The sequence below is a fragment of the Anabas testudineus genome, chromosome 21, assembly GCF_900324465.2.
Source record: "Anabas testudineus chromosome 21, fAnaTes1.2, whole genome shotgun sequence".
Taxonomy (NCBI): domain Eukaryota; kingdom Metazoa; phylum Chordata; class Actinopteri; order Anabantiformes; family Anabantidae; genus Anabas; species Anabas testudineus.
In genome coordinates this window covers 2,730,506-2,755,271 of record NC_046629.1, presented here as the reverse complement: position 1 = coordinate 2,755,271, position 24,766 = coordinate 2,730,506, and the positions used below count along the sequence as shown (strand labels likewise).

General features: G+C 44.3%; 1 protein-coding gene across 2 annotated transcripts; it reads right to left on the bottom strand.

Annotated features, from left to right (window-relative positions):
• Positions 1-1,077: 1,077 nt before the first annotated feature.
• Positions 1,078-24,294, bottom strand: mao (monoamine oxidase). Of its 2 annotated transcripts, XR_003299828.1 has the most exons (16): positions 24,152-24,265; positions 14,259-14,353; positions 13,865-14,002; positions 8,231-8,335; positions 8,053-8,144; positions 7,609-7,750; positions 6,337-6,486; positions 5,805-5,964; positions 5,620-5,716; positions 5,441-5,494; positions 5,303-5,360; positions 5,127-5,224; positions 4,865-4,976; positions 4,564-4,626; positions 2,464-4,468; positions 1,078-1,106 (listed from the first exon to the last, which is right to left on the bottom strand). XR_003299828.1 is itself a non-coding variant. In XM_026377050.1 (15 exons), the coding sequence occupies exons 1-15, from the start codon at positions 24,204-24,206 to the stop codon at positions 4,313-4,315; spliced, it is 1,575 nt and encodes a 524-aa protein (XP_026232835.1). In that variant the 5' UTR covers positions 24,207-24,294; the 3' UTR covers positions 2,173-4,312. The 2 variants fall into 2 exon arrangements, 1 of the variants encoding a protein (XP_026232835.1); XM_026377050.1 differs by lacking the exon at positions 1,078-1,106 and having other exon boundaries at positions 2,173-4,468; positions 24,152-24,294.
• Positions 24,295-24,766: the final 472 nt, after the last annotated feature.

Genomic DNA, 24,766 nt, shown 5'->3' with positions numbered 1-24,766 from the left:
TTTTAGTTTTTTTGTTTGCTGCAGTCCACCTCAGCACCTGGGGGACAGATTGGTAGCCCCTCCTGATACCTGCAGACGAGAAAACAATCTAACGCTCAGTCTGGGAGTGGAACATTTAATGGGAGAGTGCAGATGATTTCACCGTTGAGGGAACCTGTGGTTGTATGGCTGTGGGTGGATGAAGGTTAGCGGTTGCCTAGGCCACAGCTGAGAGTCCCCGGGCCCCACAACACCGCCGTCTGAATCCAATCCACCGTCTGACGGATTGGGAGGCAAATTGACAGTGTCAGATTTCATATCACAGCAAGCTACGACGGGAACCAGGAGCAGGGCTGGCTAATAAAGAGAGGCCAGTGTGTCTTAAGGGGGGGGGGGCACGTCTGTGTGTGTTTGCACTGCTTCGTGCACGTGCAGCTGCATGCAGATACGTGACATGAAGAAGAAAAACTGCATCCCAGCACCATTTGTGTTGCTACTGTCCATGCAGCTGCTCTGTTGCTGCAGCTGCACCACCTTTCTGAGGAGGGTGGAAGCTGTCAGAGCCTCGTTCTGTAGCATGGTACTGAAAAATGGCTGCGGTGACTAAGCCTGCTGTGTCAGTCTGGGGCTGCAGGAGCCTCTGGCTGTCACAGCTCAGACAGCAGTGATGAGAGCAACTTAAGTGCTGTATGACAAACCCCTGCTCAGGTGAAGGTGGCAGGAAGCCTCCACATGTGTGTGAGGTTGTGTGCATGTGAAAAATGACAGAAACATGTTTACTTACCTGGGCTCCACACGTGGTGAGCATGCTGTCATGGTTGTGATCTGCCCTCTAGTGGCTGTGCGTGTAACTGCAGGAATAAATCACTGCTTCAGACTGCTCTTCATTATCAGAATGAAAAAATAAAAAAGCAGCACATTATCTCACTACTCACATCCTTATACTGGTGTCCAATGATGATTTATATTGATTTTACAATTCTTGACTCTATGTGAGTGACCCTGCAGCGGGCGAGGAGCACAAAAGAGAGATTAAATTAAATACAGAAGAGATGAAAGACGACGGCGTTTTATCCCTGAAGAAATCCTGGCAGGAAGCCACACACACACACACACACACACACACACTGACGAGACTGGATGGAGACAGGCTGAAGTGTATTTTGTCTCAGTGAGAGGATTATCTGGGTAGATCAGATGGAAAGGTTATATTTGGACATTAGTGACAAGTGGACGTGGTCTTGTCAGACTCAGGACTGACACCTCTCCTTCTCATGCCCTCCTCCTGGTCTGGCTTTGGTCTTGTCTCTCTGGTGTTTGTGCAGCCGGCAGAGATTTACATCAGTGTTCTGTTGGGGTTTTGCCAGAGGTTTTGATGGGTTTCAGTTAATGCAGACTCGCTGTGTAGAAAGAGCCTCAGTGAAGCCGGAGGGCAGCTTGGAAAATTACACTAAGTGTGAGTGTAAGAGTAAATCACTTATCCATCTGTCTTCATGACCTTTGACTGGAGCGTTTCATTATGACCCACTTCTAGTGAATTATCTGCAGATCAGCTGCTTTTTCTTCACTTTGCTGTAAATTACATAACACGGAGTTTGTGCACCGGTTACCCGTGACTCACTCTAATATTTTGTGTTCTGATCGTCTGCCACTTTGGTCCAGACTGTGTAAAACTCTTCCTCTCTGCAGAATTGTGTTTGCTGGATTGTGTATTTTCATTTTGTAGGAACGTTAAAGACAGACTCTCAAGTCTGTCATAGTTAGATGGTTTAAAATCATGATCTACTGTAGAAAGAGCTGCTCACTATAGTTTAGTTAACAAGTTGAGCTCTACAAGGATGAAGACTGCGCCTCCGTGTGGCCAGTTTAGGACTGTGCAATTGTAAAATTTGAATAAATTTTAATCCATGTTTCAACTTTTTCCTGGAATGATCCAAGAGAGCATAAACCTCACTTCCTAAAAGCTGAAACACCCCAAAACATGATGGAAGTGAAGGCAGCTGCAGTGAGGACCTGACAGAGCATCATGAGAGAAGAAACCCAACATGTGACCAACATCTAAAACTGGATCTGTGGTACCTGACAGCCTCCACCTTGAACACAGGTTGTTTCATTTCTTATCCAACATGGTGGTAAGTGTAAACCTCACGGTGTCGTCACAGGACAAAGGAAACCCAGATAAAACTGTTTAATATGAGTTAAAGATTTATTTCACATTTTCTTCTTTCAAATATCACCAGCTTAGTTTGAGGAAACAAAGACATCAACAAACAGGTCACAGAACAGTTAAAGAGGCTCAACATTAAGACGAGAGGGATGGAGGAACAGTCTGATGATGTGTCACTGGACGTTATGGACACGGAGAGTGTAAATGTGAAACACTTGATAGATGTTATGTCCAATTCTGATTTCTAGAGTTGGTCTGGGAGAGCGGGGATGAAAGAGAAGAGGCCACAGCAACAAAGAGTGAAGCACTGCAATCACAACACACACACACACACACACACACACACACACACAGGACAAACAGTCTGAGCTCTGTGTTTCTACGCCTGGTTTCACCTGAGTCAAGTTTTAAGTGAGGATGTAACTCAGGGGAAAATGTTTTGCTACTGTAGGAGGAACAAGGTGCTGCTGTGTTGGTCGGTCCCTCTATAGGTGTTCACCTGGTCCATCTGACCTCTCAACTCCAGCACAGGTGGGAGAGTAGTGTTACGACAGGAGGGCAGAGAGCGTCAGAGTCACACAGGCACTTGAGAGAAACACTACGACTTCCATTAAGGCACGACGACACTCACACACCCACTGTTCTCTAAACACTTTCAGTCTGTTTTAATCTGGTTTTCTTCACTCCTTCCTCCATAATCACGTGTTCATTACATCGTTAAATAGCAGGACTCTGACGAACTGCTGCTGCAGTTCATGCAACGAGCCCAACAATGAACATTTACTGCAAATGGGTTCTGTTTTCACACATTTATTATAAGAAGACGAAATGAAACGTTTTCTCACAAACATCCATTAGATTCTCTGCAGGTGAATAAAGGTGCAGCAACATCAGTCATTAGAAGAGTTGGAGGCTTCACAGAGGAGCTACAGGCTCTAACAAGAGCCACAATTAGGAATTAAATTATAGGATGTATATATGTTAAAATCGGATTATGATGATACAGAAACAAATCATTTGTGTTATCTACTCTGCAGAAATGCATTTGAATACGTTCATTCATAGGAACAGTGCAGATTAGCAGCACATCGCCTCTAAATACTAGTTTCAGATCTTCCTGGTTGCATTTTTTTTCTTGTTGCCATCAAATCCCATGAAAACTAAAACCTAAAATCCTAATTACTGTCTTTAAAAACAGGCAAAGTGATTTTCTAAAGTGTTGGGGACTACTTTCAGCAGTGGATTTGTACGAGGCTGCTGTTGTGGGATCAATTAATCCACACGAGGGGAACATGTCTCTCAAAGAGACTGGAGCTCGTCCCGAGGCCGCGTGACGCTGCCTCATGATCGTGTTTGTGTTTGTTAGTCTGGCTGCTGGGGCTGATTATGCACAGACAAAACACACACGTGCAACAACACTAGATGAACATTTGCTTTGCATTCAGTCCCCACAGTGAGTGAGGGTGACAACGGCACAGACGGTCGTACTGCACAGACCATATTTATGAAAAGGATCAATTCATTTCCAGCCTCTTCGATGGTTCAAACATAAAGTAGCCCCGGTCTCTGTAATGAGCAAAGGAACGACTCTATCTTATTATTGTTATTATTATTATAGGATCTCTTCAAACAGCTGCTTGGAGAGAATAAATCAGCACCTAAAATCAGCAGAGGTAACACACACCAACAGTTTGTACACGGCCGACAAACACACACACTCACTACTCACAAACAGAGGTCATACACACAGTAAGCACAGCGAGTTATAATGTGATCAATAACGTGAATATAATTGGCAACGTAGAGTAATAGTGGTTCTTTTTACTCTTAGGAATTAATTCTGGCGTTTCCTTCATTAGTTTAAAATCTGAATCTTTATTGATTCTTCTTCTTCTGTTGACTTTAATCTTTACTCAGCCCATTACTACTTGTCTCACTCCCTTTCTCTTTAGTGGACAGACAGTACACAGAGTGACGGTGCATTAGTGTTTTGCATGAGCTGAACAGTCTCTTACAGCACGGTGCTTCTCAGAAAACACCCCGTACTCTACAATCTGTAGTTCCCTACTTAGTTTTAAAGTAGTGCACCACAAATACACGAGTACAGTGTGTATTGAGATGTGTCCCCTCGCGGTGCAGAGGAGTGAAATGACAAGTGTGGGCAGTTTAACTCCGGGGGAGGAGGCCCTTTTTGTAGGCCACTAGACCGGCTACGGTGGCAAGAGACAGGACGGTGGAGACTCCCATGAGCTTGAGGAAACCACCAACTGAAGGCAAGTTCCTCTCCCAGAAGGTGGTGACGAACGGGAGAGCTGGAACCTCCTGTTGCAGCAGCAGAAGGGGGAGAGGGTTTAGGTTCCTGTACATTAATGTGACTTATAACACGTAGTATATATATTTAGAAAGATTTCCCTCACCACACACTGAGGCTCCATCTGCCAAATCTGACTCTGGTGGATTCTGCCCATTGCAAACATGACCTGCAAGAGAAAACCAAGATTTAAACCATTAATTTGAACATTGGTTCTGCTGACGGGATTCTCTGGAACAAATCTGCAGACTGTTCCTGAGGAAAACTGCAGCACTGCAGAGGGGATATACATGAGTAGGGGGCACATTTTAAAACAAGAAGAAACATGCTTCCGTTCTTCGTTGCAGTGACTCTCAGATCAGTAGATCTCCTGGTTTCTGAAGGAGCAGTGCTCTCTGTGCTCTCACCTCTCTGGCTGCCCTCTCTCCAGCTTGCACTGCCCCCTCCATGTAGCCGCTCCATTCTGTGGCCGTCTCTGTGCCGGCAAAGTACAGCCTGCCAACCGGCTCCCTCAGCACCCTGGAGACAAGAAGAGACGGAGGTTAAAGAGCTGATTTATGAGGTTACAGGTGGTTTTAAACCATAAAGAATCTGACCAGTAAAAATCTTGAGCATAAGCATATTTACTACTGAAAACTGCAGAATGACCACTGAGCATGTGCGACGTACTTGCCATACTGGGTAAGGATTCCTGGGGGGAAATAGGCTGTGTAGCAGCCCCCAGAGTACTCCTCTTCACACCAGTTCTTCTCTTCATAGTGCACCGGCTGAGACACATGAACGGTTTCATTAGTGATGCAGTTTCCCTACAGCTGTGCTAACGTGTGTTCGTGTGTCGGACTCACATGGAGAGCCTCCTCCGAGCCCAGCACTTTGGAGTAGATCTCACAGATCCTCTTCAACCTCAACACAACATAACCGGAGTTTAGATGAACCTTCTCTTTCCCAGCGTGTGACAGTTTGTATTAATCTAATTCATTTACCTCTCCTCTTTCGTCAGACCTGAGAGTTTTCTGCACTTTCGGGCAAGAATGAATCTGGAGCAGAGAGAAAAACGAACCGCTAAACAAAATGTCTCTGTAACATTGAGGTGTTCACATACTTTTGGCCACGTAGTGCACAATAACAACATGTAGAGAGCTGACTGGAGCTGTGTATTCACCCCATAATAGCAGGTACACTCCCATCAGGCTTTGTGTCATCCAGCGTGAGGCCAATGGGAGCGCCTTCCTCCTCGATCACCATGCTGCCACAGTAACCTGCACACACACACACACACACACAGAGTCAACACAGCAACGTGAGAATAATTACTCGTGTGATTCTTCTCTGCTGCTTCCTGCGAACCCTTTTTCCTCCAGAAGTTCTCTCTGTAGTAAACCATGCACTTGATGACGGAGCCCATGGGCACGCGGTGGATCAGCTGGTTCCTCAGCGGCGGCAGCTCGGGGTTAAAGTGCATCTTCAGGTTCAAACCAGGAGGGGTGGCTATGATCACGTACTTGGCCTGAGACGGAAAAAAGAACTGTGTGAGTAGCAGCAGGTTACAACCAGCAGGTGGCAGCACAGACAGAACGATGCTGTCATGCAGTCTGTAATTCAGACTCTGATATTAAGACAGGGAAGGATGGAGGATCATGTCACATTGTGCACTTTTAAATACTTTAAAACTCTAAGAGTTGGTAATGCTGTTTATTACACCAAGAAGACTCACTTAAAATGTTGTAATGCATCACTGAACTTTGGGGTTGAATCTTAAATGATTGAGAAACTAAAACGAAATCTACCTCACAAAATGGAAATCCTTAAACAAAGTCCTTTGGAATTATAGTTATATTTAATTATAGTTATGGATTAATGCACTGCTTTGATGTTTTACCATGTAGGTCTGTTTGTCGACCGTCTCCACCACCACCGTGTCCCCCGTCTGGTCGATCCTGCAGACCGGAGACCGCAGCTTGACTCGGTCTCCCAGCTCCTTGGCCATGAACTCGCTGATCTGACTGGAGCCGCCCATGAACTTCCTCTCCTGCAGAGGTGGACGAGGACAGCAGGACTCAGTCACTGAGAAGGGTACTCTAATTAGAGTCTCAGTTTATAATGGGTAACATACAGTATCTTCAGTTCAGCCTGAATCTGCTCAGACTAAAAAAACCTGCAGTACATTCAGGATGAAAGCCAATGATTCACTTTACATTCACCACAAATATCTTCAACAAAGAGAAATGTGTAAACCTCAGCTTAGAACTGCTGAATGACAGAGGACGAGAAGGTGGAAACAGATTCGATGCTGCCAAAGCTCTCGCACATAAAATTAAACAGACAGTGACCTTTTCCATATGGATGGAGTCAACAGCTCTTTCCTCTCCGTGATGTGAAACACATTGTGGAGAATTCACTGCAGCATTTGACATATTTCGCTGCCAGTTGGCAGAAAATAATAATCTGAATGAAGCTAAATCAGTGCTGGCAGCGCAGCACGCCGAGTCTGTGCTTGTCTTGTTTGATTAAAGACAAGAACGGGGTTCCAGTTATAACTTTGTGTGTTATATAACGTCCTTCCAACTAAACATCTAGTGACTGTTCATGAGTTGAACTACTTACAGGACACATACCCATAAACAAGTGAGCATTGGGCAACAGCTGAGGACAACAGGGCCTGTTTATCCGAACATGATCCCATTCCTCTGTGGCTATGGCAACAGGACCACTCAGCTTTAGAAACGCCCCCCCCCCCCCCCCCCGCCATCCTCCCACTACTCCCAGAAAACAGCTTTTGTCAGTGCTCGTAATTATGCCGGGCTGTTCAGAAGCAAACTAAGGTGAAAGTATCAGGAGTCTCTGCAGGCCACAGCGAGCCCCCACATAAACCCCCACTACTGTGACTCCTCTGAGGGAGTTTCAAGCTGCAGCTGAGATGGGAAAGACTGTACCTGTCCCTCATCAGACCACAGATTGATTATTGTTACTGTTATTTTAAAGGGGGTGTTTTATATTATATGTACAGTGCCCCACCCCCAGTGCTTTCTAGATAACTGCGGTGTATGAATTAAGATATAGATATATTTTCTCATTTAGTTCCTGAAAAAGCTGCATCTCACATCAACCTCTGAGCTTCCTCTCTATCGTACACATGCGGTACTGCACCTACCTGTCCTCCGTTAGTGGTGGAGAAGATCCTCATGGTTCCTCCGCATTGCTTCACATACCAAAGAAACCAGAGGGCCGACACCTCGTGAGGTTCAGACGTCACGTTCACGTTGACGAACAGCGTAGCGAAGCGACGGACAGTGCTGAGGAGAGGGTGCAACGGACGGTGAGCTTAAAAATGCACATAACATAGGTGTGTTTGGATAACAGAGATGATTCAGGAATGTCATGAATGTGTGTGTGTAGTTTCAAAATGAATCACAGGACTTCTATAGATGTCTTTGGAGCTGCAGCTGACTCTAAACACTTTAAATCTGATCAGGATCTTTGTTGCATGTCATATCCTCACGGTCCTCTCATTTCGTGTCTGCTTTCAATAAAGAAAACTAAATAATCTTAAAAGATAGAGACTCTTGTTTGTTGGATACTGTAACTCCTCTGTTACCTGGTCCAGCAGATTTTCTCAAACAGCTCCTGCATCGTCATCTTGTCCCACTCCTCGGCATGGGGAGCCCTCCAGGGAGCCTCTCTAGGAATCTGAGGTACAGTAGGAGCAAGAAAAAAACATTTACCGAACATGAAATGCAAAGAGTGAAGAGTGACAGCGGCAGGTTGTGATTTACCTCCTTTCCCATTTCGTCCATTGTCCTCCACAGGTTGTTGAAGTCCAACAAGACGATGGGGTTCCACGTGGGAGGGAAGGAGCCTTTGAACGGGTACGACTTCCCCTGTTGGACACGACACACACAGCTGGTTGGTTACTGCGTTTATAACTAGACGCTGCGTGCGACACTCTCACGTAGATTTCTGCACATTTTCTATCAAACATATTGACCTTTAACCTTTTGAAGTGTCTTCACTCCACGTGCATCGTGTTTTTTTGTGTCTTACTCATCATTTAGTTAGTTTTACTGCTGTCAGGATCCCAAAACATGAGAAAATCTAAAAATGCTGAATGTGATTAACACATCTTCAGTGATCCTAGAAATATCTGAACAAAATGTTGTCTGTTTAATACTATGTGATAACGATCCGCTGAGAGTCTGGGTGGGAGAGTCTGGATCTGCTCAAGTAATCAGTTGACCTCAGTGTGATCAAGTCAGAATGACTTAACAATGTTCAAAGACAGTAGAAGAACAGCTTTGTGGTTGCACAACATTTAATGACCAGTCAATCATGATAAGAGTGTGCACGTCGTGTCGGCTTTGTACCTGGACCGTCGCTCGATTTCTCAAGTTCACAACTGATTTAAAAACGCAGAGACAGTGAATGTGTGGGTCACGGTTTCAGAGGGATCAAGGTCACTTACTGTGTGTCAGCTCTCTGATATGAGAGATCACAGATTACATGTGTCACAGGAGCATTTGTTCTTTCCAGGAACTCATTCTATTAGAAATCACTTCTTGTTGCTTTCTAGTGATCATCTCTCAGCCGCACACGGTCTCATCAACACTTATCTTGATGAGTACATTTGTTTTAAACCACATTAAACTCCAGCTGTATAGTTCTGCACTGAACAGTGATGCATATGTGTGAGTGCAGCTGCAGACACAGAACAGAGCTTCTGCTGTTTTGGCTCAGGTTGGACCAGCAGTAAGTCAAAGAGGACCTCTTATTACACAGTGTCTTAGTTTGGCTGCTGTGGGAGTTTGAAAATTCCCCATAAGGAAATGTTTCATATGACCAAGACTGACGTCAGTCAGCAACAGCTTCATGTTAGTCTCCATCATGTTAGTGTAGGTGTGTAACGACCAGTCCACTGACAACACTGGTAAAAATGGATTTATGCAGGTTGAGGTTCAGTAATTTTAACTTTAACTTAGGGTCTGATTTTCTGTTAGTATCATTCCCCAACAACAACAACACAAACTCAGCTCAGACTCAGAGACGGGAAGATGAAATGTCTCGCGATGCACCGGACGGCAGACGGTGCCTGTTGCCATGGAACAACAGGTCTGTCGCCATGGTGACGCCAGCCAAGTAAATGCAGATGGAGGAGCGCAGAGGAGAGGAGGTGAAGAGGAGCATCTGCTTCCAGATCAGCGAGCAGCGAGTCGGCTTCAGTGAGAGGATCAACTGAACAGTACGCGAGACGCAGGTCTACTGCAGAGTAGAAGGTATTTATTTAACTGTCTGTAAGAGGAACTGATAATATGTGTCGCTACTGTTTCATTAATCCAGGTTTTGTATTTTCTACTGCTGCTTTGCAGAAGTTTGTTATATTGTAAAATAACATCATCTGATGTGAAGCATCACAAATGATTCATCCATTAAAGCATTAATAGATTAAAGTGTGTGTGCAGCACCAAACTGTCAGACAGACAAAGTGAGCATTTAACTTCAAAGAAGCTGAAGAGTCGTTTCCCTTCAGAGCACGTGGAGACGAACAGAGCTAAAAAAAAAAGAACAGGAGCTGGACTTTGGTTCATCATAAGCTCGTTATCATATAAGTACATGTTTCCACTATTTGACAAATGACAAAAGACCAGGTGACAAAACCAAACATAACCAGATAATTATCACCAGAGCTCTGTGAAGAGTTTTAGCATCTTTCAAATTCACTGATTGTGTTTTTCGGCCCAAATTCAATCTCATGGCTCTAAGTGATGTTTCCAGGCAGCTGATTTTAGCAATAAAACTATGTTAATCTCACTGTATGCTACCTGTCCAGCACCAGATACACACAGATAAAGACAATCAGGCCTGCAGCATTTTAAAGTCCATTGTTTTGGTTTTATGACTCTTATCAGTTCTGTTTCCAAGCAGCAGTTTCCAGCAGAAAACTTCAGTTCAAAGATGTATTTATCGTTCTGACTTGGACGAGAATGAAAAGCTGAGCTTTGTTTCTTAAACTTTGAAAATAAAAATCGTCCAAAAATATCCACAGAAATATGAACTGGCGTCAAATGACTCAGCTCTCAATGAGCTACTGTAATAACTCTGTTCTTTTATTATAACAGCCCACATGACCACAGATAAGAGACACAAGGATCCCTTCTTTCTTTATCAGACAACATCAGTGGAACAAGGCGAGAACTATCCCAGTTGAGATATTTGCAATGTCATCACCCTCGTCTCTCTGTGGTCCTGCGAACGTGCAAGTGTGCATGACATCTGTGCAGCTGCAGGAGCAGTGGTGCAATCTCGTGCTCTTTCTCAACCTCTGATAGCCCTGGAACGCATTTCATCAAAGTCTGTTTCCCCATCTCTGATAGTGACACCTCATTAATAAATCCAGTGCTGTGAGCTGCTGTTAGACATCGGTCTGCTGATAAGAGAAAGCAGCACTGACTTTCTAGAATACAATCTACCGTAGAAAGGCTGATTAACTACGCGGCTTGTATGAAAGCTAGTTTTAATGACACAATGACTTGGCTCACATGCTGCTTTACTATTACTATAGCATGTTGATCTGTGACGTCATAAATGAAATTGAACCCTGTGTGCTTTTCTCTGTTATTAGTGATCAGGAAATCTTTCCATGCTGTGTCTGTTAAGAACTTACTCACCTGTTAAATACAAAGTCACTTACAATCAAACCACAGCGTAGTGAAACTACAGCAACGCGTGTGGTCGACATAGGAAGCAGTTTGATTCCCTCTGACTGCTGCTGAGTGGGAAGGTGCAGCAATCAAAGGCTGTTTAACTAGAGGTGGTAGTAAAGCTGCAGAGAGGTCAACCTTATTCTTTAATTGGAATCTCACTTGTGTTGGATTTTTGCAGCGTCAGCTGCGGGAGCAGAGGTTCCCTCGCTCAGCATGCAACAATGCATGAATGCACAAACACACACAGAGACAGACGACTACGCTGTCTGACAGTGACAGAGGTGTGCAGCTTTTGATGAAACACGCTGCCATGGAAACCAGCCAGGAAGTCAGGGTCTTTGAGAGGATCTTTCAGAGATAGTAGCTAGGGAGACACACTCAGTGAGCAGCTTCTGAACACAATCATTGATGGATTCAGAGCTCAGAATGCTCCTCAACACCACGGTTCAGTTAATTCCTCTGATGAACAACAGATTTAGTTTCCAGCTGCAGTATGTGCCAAATGTCATCCTGGTGGCATTTCACAGACATGCTTAAGTGGGTCAATATCACTCCTGTACTAAGGACAACACGGGGAGGTGACCAGCACACTGAAGACTATGACCCCACGCTTCAATCTGAATTAATATGAAACAATACTGCACTGAGCCATCGGTAAACCTTAACAGAGATCACACTGTTCCAGTAAACAGCCTCTACCTGATCTGTGGTATCACGTCTTTTAGCTTCCATTCTAATCATGACCTTCAAGTAAAATCTACCACGACTGAACCTACAGTATCTCCACAAAACCACCTGTGACACAGTAATCCTGTTTGACCTGGACCACACCTGGAGCTCTTGAATTTTTAATCATCAGAACAAGAGAAAAATTAACCTCATAACATCTTAGTTATCCTCTAACTCCTTGAGCCATTTGCTCAGGACCATCTGAGCAGCGTTTCATAACCACTCGTGTTGACGTTATCAGAGGACTGAGCCCACAGTTCCAGAGTCCAGCTCCTCCTGAACCATGTGGTCTGACACAGTGGCACCAGTGCTGCTAGTAGACTGTCTGGTAGCTTTACAGTTGTGGGTTTTATCCTAGTGAGGTGAATTAAATGTTTAAGACTGAGTTAAATGTGTAGTCTTGAAGTCCAACACCCAGAGTAAACAGGACTTAAAGGACTTAAAGTCTCTGCTCAAGATGTTAGAGTTGGTGGGGTGATTCACGACTGTAAGGCGCCAGAGGTGCATTGTCTGGGGCATTAAAAGCAGTGAAACCAGGAAAACAATCAGTGCCTTTACTGCACTTAAGTAACCTGGTTATTCAGTGAAATCAGGTTTTGCAGGTAAGTGGGGAACATGTTTACATGTACTGTAGTAACCTGATTATTAGAAGTCTGTGGATACATGAAGCAGATCAGTAATCCGATTTCTCCATCGCTCCATGTACTGATCTCTTCTTGCATTGAACCACTCCACTCACCTACTTTCCTTGTCTGCAGCCTTCTGTCCTGCACATGTGTAAAAATTCAGTTATAGAAATCCGTGTTCTGCAGGAGAACCTCTCAAATCTCAAATCTTTCTCTAATGACCTACCTCAACCATGCTGGGTTCCTTATGTGCATGTAAATGCACTGCATGAATGAACCTGTCCTTGGACTAGTGCTATAAAATAATTTCAGGGCAGTGAAGGACATGAAGTAGGTACATAATAAATCTTGTCTATGGGAGAAGGGACAGAGCAGTTAATGCCCTCTACTGCAAACATTGCCATAAAGTTTAATTTTAAGTGAACATTGTTTGGTTCACCTCTACTATCTAGTATCTAATTGAAATAATTAAATAACCTGGCAATAAATCTGCTGAGTTAGTTTTTATGAGGCAGTATTTTATTTGCAGATCTATTTGAATTTGATTATACAGATGAGATACAGGCGCCTCACATGTGTAAAGGGTAGCTCACATTACAAACGACTTTCTATATAATGCAGTGAAAGTGAGTCCACACCCCGCAGGACCAAAGTTCAGAGTGCATCTCTGAAGTTATGATTCAGTGATTAAGCTCCTTCCGTCTCCTCCTACACACAGAGAGCAGCAGCCACATTTGGCAGTTCACTGATTTACAGTAGGAGTAGTTTGACCAGGGTCCATGGCAGCAGCGGCAAATCAAATCAGGTAGAGGAACACAACTGTGTTAAGGACAGCGGTGCGCCTACACTAATGAGATATGGAGCAAAGAAAGAAACAAGAACAAAGAAAGATGGCCTCAGAGCCTCTTTCTTCCTTCCTCCTTTGTTTGGTTTTGTTATCCTTTCAACCACTCAGAGTAAGAGAAACTACATTACAGAAAGGCCTCAGGCACAGATTAGCATCTCCAGTCACTAATGCCAGAGAGGAGTCGGGCGGCTGCTCAGCAGACATGCAGCAAATCAGGGGAAGGACACAAGGTTTGGTTTTCTATTATGTTGGTCTTCTGTGAGGCACCATGGCAGCTAAAGGTTGAATCGCACTTCAAGCAGACTGTGCAGCCCATCTGCCATCTCTTCCAGAGCAACTAAAGCCAGCTGTCACTAACAACTTGAGGCAGATTAGACTGACTTGACGGACTAATCCATCGCAGTAACACGGCAGGTTAATAACTAGCTGTCAGAGATTTTGTGTAGTGTGTTCTGTTGGATGACGGCTCTGCACAGACAGACTAGGAGAACATGAGGCCGGGACACTCACTTTGACATAATGCACCAGGTTCTCCTGCTCGTTGACTTTGTAGGTCTTCACGCCGTACTCTCTGGCCAATCGGAGGATGCGGTTTTGAGTTGGTCCAATGTAGGCTCCGCCCAGATCGACCCACTTTGTTTCCTTATTCTGTAAATGAACAAACATTATTTACCAGGTCAGAAACAGCTGCTACTGATTATTCATGCATCATTTTAGTTCTCTTGATTTGGATTTTTGCAGTCACATTTTGTTATTTTGTCTTTTCTGTAAAATGTTATTGAAAATTGAATCTGACTTCCATTCACCGTCTTTAAAACATGTATTGTTGTTGCTATTAAAAGGCAGAAACAAATCTTCATTACACAGCATGTTACTGCAGAGGTGCCAGCTCTTCTGGTTTTACCTGCACAGTGAAGGTGCGACCACCAACACGATCTCTGGCCTCCAGCACTACAGGGTTCAGTCCACTGGCTTTCAACAGCTTCGCTGCACACAGACCTGCAGACAGACAGAGAAATACAGAGTTGAATAAGGGGCATGCAGTGTACGTTCTGCAAGATTACACGACTGTCAAATGCTGATGGGGAACTGTGTTTATAATATGAAGTAGTGGTGAGACTTTAGATAAGTCTCTTTGTAATTGCACACAGGGTTGGAGGAGGTTTGTCAAACGTGATGCCACACCTGTCTTTATGAGACCTTCTTGAATAACTCTCAAATAGATAAGATGGATGAAGGGGATTATTTGGAAAATCTGATTAGAACAATGAAGATTACAGTAGATCTTTGTGTAGAAGCCTTTTCTTGCAGACTGATCTCTTGAAAGGGATAAAATTAGGGATTAACTACCAAACATTTGGCTTTTTAATGAGCAAAGAACTGTGGGAAAAGATGAGGGAACAAGTCACAAACAAGCAGACCTGCTGACCATGAGAGGGGGAAGAGAGGGCAGAGAGAAGAGTAGAGCACGCGTTTCACATACTTTCTAACCAATCTGACCTCAGGAAATCCCTGTCATAGCTCTGATTCAATCCAACATTACCTAAATACAACAAAACAGCAGGATGCAACTTGTGATAGAGCAGCACAGGACAAAACAGCTCAGAGCCACGCTTTCAGCAGACACTCACATCTGTGCAAACGTTTTCCTGGCATTCACCCTGAATTCCTTTCTACCTTCCCATCCTCAGCTCCTTCCTCTCTCCTTCCAAATCCCGTTAAGCCCTGCTGAGTTTAGCGTGGTTTATATTAGCCTGAGCATAGTGTATTACCCAACTTCAGCCGTCCCTCCATGGACAAACACAGCCAGCCTGCCAGACTTTGGAGGAAGCATTATCCTTGACCAGTGGAGGCTCACAAATCTTCCCCCGTTAAATTGATGCTATTACCTGTGCTCAGCTGAAAAGGTCAGAAAACAAAGAGCATCTGTCTGCATCTCGTGTTTATGCCTACAGCACTTACTGCAAAACTAGCCTCCTGTTGATACATCGCTTTCATCAGAAAGCCTGTTTGGTTTAATTGAGGCATCATTTTTTCTTTTTGTTTAACAGAAAAGCCTTGTACAAATATGACTAATAGATCAGCATAAAGCTATTAACACTTCAAAGGGTTCGGACTGAGCTTCCCCGTGTTGTTTCCATTCCCACAGCATGAAGACGATGAATGAACTGTGCTGCTGCAAGAAAATCAGCACAGTCAGACTGGACTTCAGCTGAGAGGAGATAGAGATTCAACACATGCAGCAGAAAGGCCAGACCCACACAGACCGAAAGAAATCTACAATCAGAACAAACATCTTAAGTGTTTGTCTGCTGTCCTACGGTTTATAGAATCTGCACAGTTAAAGATTTTAAGCAGTGGACAAACAACTGCACTTCTGCTTTGTCTCTGAAGATGTTTCTCTTGTTGCTGGAACTGCAAACACAGAGAAAATCTGCAGTTTTCTGCATTAAAATTAAACCAATGTTTTCCAGGTTGGAAAACTGCTTTATGTCGTTAGTAGAGGATCTCTTAATGACCAGGACACATTATTATCAGCAAACTAAACCAGTGTTGAACTGTATGCCGGCTGTGGTTAGGGTTCAACAACGGTAAACCTGCCCTTTTAATAACCTTACGTTTTGATTATTCCTCCCAGAGCTGTGGAAAATCTGGCTGAATGTCAGCCAGTCTGTGGTGGAAACCATGAAGACCACACATTACATATGCTATGGGTCTCTGCAAAGACATGCTGATATTTATCAAACAGATGCAAGCGCCTTGAAGCGCAGTCTTCCTGTCATCTGAGGCGCAGCTGGTGTGCATTCAGCGGTGCGTTTCCCTCCTTTGTGCATATGCATTTAAGGAGGGATCAGACAAGAGACGAGAGGAGATGCAGTGTGATAAGTGAGCGTGAGCACATGTTGTGCACAGGACAAATCCTCAGTCTGTGAAAAGCACAAACAGGTAAATTCAATATGAGGTAGATGTGAGAAAAATCTGCAGAGAAGCAGAAAGAAATGAAGTAAAATCACCTTCTGGGTCTTTTTACATCATTCTCTCTTCTTTATTTTCTTACAGCGGGCTTGATGATTTTATGCTGCGTTCACCTTTATGTAACTGAAGATTATTAGTTCATGATTAACAGGTTTCCCACGTACGTCCTCAGTCGGAGGTTAGAGCTGCACCGAGCTGCTGAATGGCAGCAGAACTCTGCTCGGTGCTAAATCAGAGGCTAATGTGTTGCTCTCCTCCTTCTCTCTCCTCTCTGCTTCTGTTTTGTCTCTTTTCTTTTCTGTGTTGTTGTTGTGTTGTCTCCTGATCCCCCACCACCGCTCCTCTCCACCCCACCACCGCTCCTCTCCACTCCACCACCGCTCCTCTCCACTCCACCACAGCACCTTGGGGCTCTGGTTGACCTAATTGACTAGTCAAGCTGAAAAATAAAAAATACAACAAAACTTTCTCATGTTTTTTTGTGGGCTACGGTAATTTTACTCTAATTTGTGTGTTTCTGGACACACACACACACACACACACACACACACACACACACACACACACACACACACACACACACACACACACACACACACAAAAACTAATTCTTAACCCTCAAACAGCTCTTTGACATTATGGTCTTCTGTAAAATGGTACAGAACCACAGACTCACACAGGCGTCTTAAGGCTGGTTCATGTTTTCCTCTTGTCATGATTCTGCACATATTCAGTACATGTAGTGCACGTCTGGTGCTGGTGCTGGTGCACGTGCAGTCAGTGCGCTCGCAGTGAGGACTGTCGGTCTGGACTCAGACTCACTGACTCAGGCAGATGATGAATCTATGCTCACAGACACTTTCTGCTCATTTTCCTGTGTTCTACATTTTAACTGATAGTTTAAGAAGAACCTGGTTTTTGGTCGGACCACTCGAGGAAAGTGACGAAGTCCTGAACTTCAGCGTCTGGGCCGTTTGCTTCAGATGACATTTGCACTGAAAGTTGAACCCCAGTCTTTGACTCTGTGAACGGGTTTTTACGGGTTGTATTTGGCTCATTCGTTTCTTCTTTAAATGCCGTGTTAGAACTCCAAACAGACTGTGACCTCCATCTAACCACTGTAGCATAAAAGCCTGATTGACATCACAATTCATGTGAATTGTGGGGCCTTACAGAAACAGGTCTGTGTTTCACTTTCTATTTACGACGAAACCAACCCTCAAACAGAGGTTTTACATGTGTGTCCTCACAACAATAGCCACACACTCAGTGCACAGATGCATTTCGTTCCTGCCAAGTGGCTCCATCTTAACAATTACTGTTGTCAAGGGAACGTGTCGCTCCCTGTCTCTTCTTCCAGAGGATGAAAAGCAGCGTCTGACTGTGAGAGTGTGTGTCTGTGTTTCTGGACTGATCCACTGCTGTTCAACATGAACACACGGAGAGAGATTTAGTCTCAGTAAAGCTGAAATGATTTTCAAATAAACCCAAGACGATTGTGTGAGGGTCACTTCTGTCAGATCCAAAAACACACAGCGTCAACTATCATAAATAAACACATCACGACCTGAATCGTTATATGAGCTTAACATTATAGACTCAACTAAAATCACATTGAATTTTAAAAAAGCTTCTTGTTTTTAAAAATACAGGATGTGTGCACATGTGTTTTCAGTCTCTGAGCCACTAGCTTGTTGTGTTTAAATGCTGTTGGAAAACTCACACTTTCCATTTCATTAGTTTATCATTTCAAACTGGGAAAGGTGTTTTTACTGGACTTCTTCTGGCCATTTGTTCCTGTTTGCATCTCTCTACTGCATATCCTACTGTGTTAAATAAAATGGTTAGCACATCTTCTTCTGCAGTTGGCGACTAAACTTGTGATCCTGACCCTCAGGCCATTTCCTGTTTCGGTCTTTATCGCTCTTGGTTGCCTTCTTCCCTCGACTGACTCTCGCCTCGTTCCACCTCTGGTTTACCACCTGTCTTTCATCGTTTTGCTCTCGACATCTTCAGTAATAACAGAATAAAAAACGTTAGCAGCCATCAGTGTCAGCAGCTGAGGGTTCACATCCACCTTCAGACTCTTTCAGTTGTTTCTGTCTTAGATTACATCCACACACACACACAGGCACAGTGTGGTCACAGATGATTGGTCGTGACATGAGACATTTATCACGCCTCATCGTAAAGCCTCACATCGCATCTTATGTATTGGCACAATTAGGAGCTTCCTGTCCCAAAGGGATGAGGAAAAAACTAGTCCTAGTCCACTAGAGCCACCAAACTGCTGTCCAGCTCTGTCAAAGGACTGCACATGAAGCTACTCAACACAGTCTGTGTGACATTTTATTTTCTTTGAAAATGTGTGTGTGTGTCTGCAAACTGTTTTCTCCACAGGAACACAAACACAAAATCCAATAGCAGCTGAGTGACAAGTGAGCCACTTGAATCGGGCCCCTAAAAGGCTCCATATTGATCCAGAGGGAGAGACATTTACAAGACGTCCTGCAATCACATTTTCCCCGTCTCATGTTCTCACAACAGAGGCACTGATTGGATGTTTATGGGGAACAAACCGAGGAGCAATATTGACATGCAATTACATGACAGCTTGAAAATCAGACAGATGCGTGAGAGAGAAGACAGAAGTGAGACAACAGGTGAAACACAACAAGTGTTTTAACACTGTGCTGTGTATGAGGGGAAACAAGCTCCAACTCACTCACTGAGTTACTGTTTCCGATTGATCAGAATGATTCAACATTTAGCATTAAGCATGTACAGAGGATGCAGCCGGAAAACCATGTGACACTGATCTGAAAATCCTCATGCACAGTGGCATTTGTAATATTCTGGTTTAAATATATGTCTAAGCTGATAAAACAGGTATGATCATACCAACAGGTCTTCATTGAACACACCCGTTCAACATTCAGAATGATGGTGGAAAAACTAAGTGAAACGCAGACATCTGATGGAGACCAATCAATAAAATGAGAATGGAGGTGTGGTTCACAGCTACTATGACTTACAAAAACACTCAAACAGTGTCAGGGTGCCCTGAAATAATAAATCTACTAAGGAATGACTTCAGACTTTAACCCAATAGAGATGTTTTTCTACCTCTGTATGCTTATGGATGCGTTTAATAAAGACACAACAGATGAATAGCAAATCGCTGCACTGCATAAAAAATAGTTCAATTATCACAACTGATTTATTTACTAATGAAAGTTTGGAGGTTCATACATACATGTGCACAGACACTTGTTTAGCTGTGGTGTGTTGATGGACCTGTTGAAGCTGATGCAAATGTTCTTTTGCAGAAAGGAAACATAATAAAAACCATAAATAGGGTAAAGAAAAGAAAGTGGATAAATCATTGTCAGTAAAAAGTAAAATAAAAGCAGTAGTCAGATGTGGGACACAGGTGTGTTAGTAGGAGTGTAGGGAGGAGGAAGGTGGGACAGCAGAGAGCAATGAGTTGAGTCTCTGCTGACGTGAATCATCTAACTCTCTGTAACTAATGAAATAAACTTGTTGCACAAATCCCCACAGTGCAGAACAGTATCAGCATCATCAGCTGCAAGGAGACTATTAAATCATGCCACTGTTATATTCTAACTCAGAGCAAACATCAAACCTGAAATCGCTCTGACAACAGCTGCCTGACAAACACTGAACAGAAAAGGAAGAAGGAACATGTTCCACTGAACACCTGCCTCGAGTAAACGAACAAAGATGGACACGGGGACTTTTCCAGTTGTGCAAACACCCGTGAGCCTCATGTGCTTTTTTCTTCCAATCAGTGTCATCATTTATGAGATTAACACAGCTGAGATTTCAGCTGCACATTTCTCATGGACGTACCTGCCACACACAAGGCAAATAGAGGCTCCGGCACGCAGAAAGTGACACATGGAAACACGCCTGAGCTCTGCATCTAACGATTATATCTGGAAACTCAGCCAGCAGGTTGTCTTGTTTGCCCAGCTGGATGGAGAAAGTGGCCTTTTAGGATTGTAGTGGTGACGAGCTGTTGGAGAAGCTAAGGATATGATCCTGCAGACATGACAGGTGCACTGAGCATCCTGACTGTGATGACAAAGATTCAGCAGGTTTCACAACGTCCAGGGAGAAAGAATGTGAGGAGAGAAGTTCAGACACAGGAAACAGGATTGTTCTGCAAAACTACGCTCAGTGACATGAGGTCATGAGTGAAACAGTGTGTGTGTGTGTGTGTATACTAGCGCTAATGTGTGGAGAGCTGTCGTCCTTGGCTGTTGTCCAACTCTCTAAATACCAGCAGTGTTTTACAAGAACTCTGGAGACACACACACACTGAACCGATTCAGTCACTGCTGTGAGCTCCAGTGTTAGTTGAATATTTCCTCTGTTTTAGGTCAGAGTTTGGTCTCTGCCAACTCCTGAGGGACATATTTGGCTCTTCAGCTGCCACATGCTCCACTACACTCACCAGCTGACTAACTGTGTGCGTCCGCTGTTTGCTGCTTGAGTTGAGTTGAAACTCACAGTAAAGCTCAGTAAAGTTGTTGAAAGATGCAGATTCAGCTGCTAATTCTCTGTGGGTTCATCACAGCTTTCAAATACAAGTTCTTTACAACATAAAACAGTGATTTCTACATGGAGCAGCAAACGTGTGTAGAGGAACTGTGAACTGTGACTGACCAAACAGACGAAACACCCAAAATAGCTAAACGCAGGCGTTCAGTCCTCCACGCTGTATTCAAGCCCAGTTACCTAATGACTTTTTTAACTGTATAAACAATCCTGAATAAATAAAAGTAAAGGTCATGTTGAGATGACGTCAGAGCTGTTTTCTATGTGAGCCCACACACACACAGAAGCCTCATCACAGGTTGATGCATCAGGACAGGACAGCGTGTGTGTGTGTGTGTGTGTGAACTCTACACTCACTCCACCTACATGTTCCTGCAGGTTGACAGTTGATTCTGTGTGTGTGGTGAGTCTGATGTGCACAATGGGCCTAAATGGAGCTGCGTTAAATGATGCACGCTGCTCAGCAGAGGCAGCACACGTCGGGTTTCACTGTAGCTCGGTGCTATCAGTTATGATAAGACTGTTTTCACTTAACATGTATAAAAATAGTTCAAACATGGCAGCAAACACACGCTTCTGTGCAGGAGATTAGTATTAAAAAGGCAGATGGTAAAACGGGCAAAGCTGTCTGAGTTACCATCGGTCTCATTCGCTGGTTCAGCGTCGACCTACCGTACTGGTTGTAGTTGAGTGCACTCAGGTTTTTTCCTGATTACAGGTGCACACAGAGTGAGAGTTAAAGGTTCTGTGAATCCAGAACCAGCTGTGTCAGCTGCAGCATCACTGTCTCAGTGTCGGGGGGGTCACGGTGTGTTCTCATGGCCACAGCTCAGGATGACTCTCCTGTCTCTAACCACAATAATCCAACCCCAGATCATCCACACACTGTGTCTGTCTCTGCAGCTGCACCACCAGTCTCCTGTAGTTCTGTTTGGGAGGTGTGATGTCAGTCGACGGGGTCATGTTAGTGTCACATCTGTTCCTCAATCTCTCCCCTTTAAATGTCTGTGTTGCATTTCCTTTTCTGAATACTCTGACTCATACGAGAAGGTCACAGTGAATCCATCATATCTGACAATTAATGTTCTCGTATACAGAACGTATATATACTGCACGTGCTGCCATTTATGTTGTTTCTACTTTTTCCTCTGGTGTAATCTCAACATAAACTGATTACGTCCTAGTCAGTAGATTCAAGGTTTCGCTTTGTTTCAGTCACTAAACATCTAAAGTTTATGGAAAATGTCTGTTGCAGACAATAATAACTAAATTATTGACTTAATAATAATATTATCTGGTGCTTTTTTCAGTAGTTTGGCAACATGAGCATGACGTTATTTAAGTTTACTGCTGATGTCCGTGAGTTAAGGTCGTGAAGAATCCAGCTGTGTTTACAGGCCCACGGCTCAACAAGTGCTCAACGCTTTAAATCATCGGTTTAATGTTCAGCTGCATGTTTAGTCCACTCAGGAGCAAAGTCCTGTCACTTTTGACCTAAGGTCAATGCTTACATCCTCTTCCATCCACCAGTTCCCTCTTTACTCTCCTTACAAACACTCACTTCCCTTTCTCTCTTCCTCCGTTCTCAGACGTTCGTGTCCCTCACCATATTTCTCACAGCCACAGCTGCTGAGACAAAACAGAAGGAGGTTGCCTCCATCTATTCTCTATCCATTTCTGTCCACCCCGCCCTGGTTCTCCTCCTCCTCTTTCTCCTCCTCCTTCCTCAGGCATCCTCTCTGCTTCTGGGTTTGATAACATGCTGTCACCAGTGTTAAATGCTTTCTGAGAAGGTGCCGGCCGCCCCTCGAGGCTGCAGTCCTGCTGGTGGCTGGCTGGAAAACCACAATTACATTTGCAGGTAACAGGAGAAACACAGGTCTGGAGGGACGATGATGGAGATGCAGAGAGAGAGGAGCACTCCCTCACCCTCCTCTTCCATGTGTCCTTTGATTGGACAGTGATTGTTAAATGTGAAGCTTACGGTGACACAGTAAAGGGCAGCGCTAGAAACTAATGGTGTAATTATAAGACCCTAATGTGACACAAAGGGAACAGAGGCAGCGTGGGAGAGAGCCCACAGGGGGCTGTCTGTCGGTGTTATCACATTAACTTCTCTCTCTAGCATTTGTTTTGCCCGTTTGACGTTTGACTGGTATCTGAACTGACACCGACCTAAATTCCTCACAGACGTGCGGGCGGGCAAAAAGCCGACTGAGTGTCAGTCTAACAGAAAGAGGACAACGGTCAGACGGGGAGAACAGAAAGGACAGAAGTTCAGTCACTGTCACTCAGCGAGTCGCTCAACACAGCAGCTTGACAGACGTTTGTGTCCTGCCGCTGCACTTTGTACCTGATTCCAAACAGGAGCTGGACAGTGAAGCCACATCTTCACTTTGTTCTGCTCAGTCTCACATGGCTGCTGTGTATGTGTATGAGTGATCTGTGGACTTAGTGTATAACTGATGATGTGCAGTCAACGCACAACACCAGAAAATGAAGCACATTTCTTCTAGGGAATAGTCTCATTCCAGGAACTACACCTTCCCGACCACGTCCACAGGAAACACAGTTACCTAACAACACACTGAGCTGTAACAGGAAACTGCAGAGTCTCTGGTATTTCCAGAAGAAACCAGGAAACACAAGCTTACTTCCCTCCAAGGTCTCTTTTTCCATTCATGCATTATTATTATTTTTAGCCACTGATTATTTTCTATTTTTAATTGATATAAGTGTGCAGCAGCAGCAGCAGCAGCAGCAGCACTGTGCAGCTGGGAATCACACACACCAGCTGGTGACAGTGGTTTTTACACGGAGGCTCCTGAGTGTTCCTCAGCATCACAGCTAAGAAACAAATGAAACACGTGAAGTCACCTGTCAGCCTCATCGATGCAGCCAGTAATCACTCCTGACATCCCCTCTCCTCTTATGTAACACTAAGTGCGCTCTGGCTGCTGGGGAACAGGGAAGAGACGCGGAGGCGGAGAAACTGGAGGACACACACACACACACACACACATCGAAGGAGAAAACACCTCATCCTCTAAAATAACCGTCAGCTGACTGCAAACAGTCAGCTCAGAGCAGCGTTCACAGGTTCCAGGCAACAACTCCTGGATGAGGTTTATGCAACAGTTGTCAGTCACCAACACAAAGCGCATCTGCAGCTGCAGACGATGCACGTTAGTTTCCACCAACCCTCAGAGTCACAGGAAGTTCTGATGCTGCACCTACCTGATATTCCTCCGCCGACCACTATAACATCGTAGGTGTTGCTGGGTGCTGTCATGTTGCTGTCTGATCGCTCTCCTACAGCTCTGCTGTCTCCTCTGGCCGCTGAACGCGTGGCGCACGGACGAGCGCATCTGTATTAAAAGCGCCGGACAGGCCCCCTCCCTCCAGACTCCACCCACAGATAGTGGAGCAGCGCATCGCTCTGTGGACAGGCAGGGTCGTTAGGAGGTGTAATAGACACAGATATCCTCATTTATATGAAACATTTACAGTTTAGGACTTAGCTCCTGAGGTCCAAAGTCTTTTCTTATCAGGCAGAAACATCACGGTGCGTTTCTCTGAACATCTACAGACAGAAACTCAGAGACTCTGCACTTGTTATTTAGTACTGTCTGTGATGTTTTAGTTTCTGTTGCCCTCTTCTGGTTGGATACAGTTAACCATATAGTGGTTACATGAGGCTGTAAATTTTTAAATACAACACAGTAAATTTATTTAATAAAGCTTCATAGATTTTAACATAATAATTGATAAAGTAAAATTTCAGCAGTGCTCCAGTCCAGTGAACACAGCTAATGTTGTGTTGAAAGGTGTGTGAAAAAATGGAAAATGCTA

Bases quoted from the DNA above. Each gene is read 5' to 3' on its own strand.
- mao (XM_026377050.1), bottom strand. From the start codon at position 24,206: ATGACAGCACCCAGCAACACCTACGATGTTATAGTGGTCGGCGGAGGA. The intron at 8,336-13,864 runs GTGAGTGTCCCG...CGTGTCCAACAG, and splicing joins ACCTGGTGCATTATGTCAAA to GGGAAGTCGTACCCGTTCAA. The intron at 5,717-5,804 runs GTTCGCAGGAAG...GTGTGTGTGCAG, and splicing joins GAACTTCTGGAGGAAAAAGG to GTTACTGTGGCAGCATGGTG.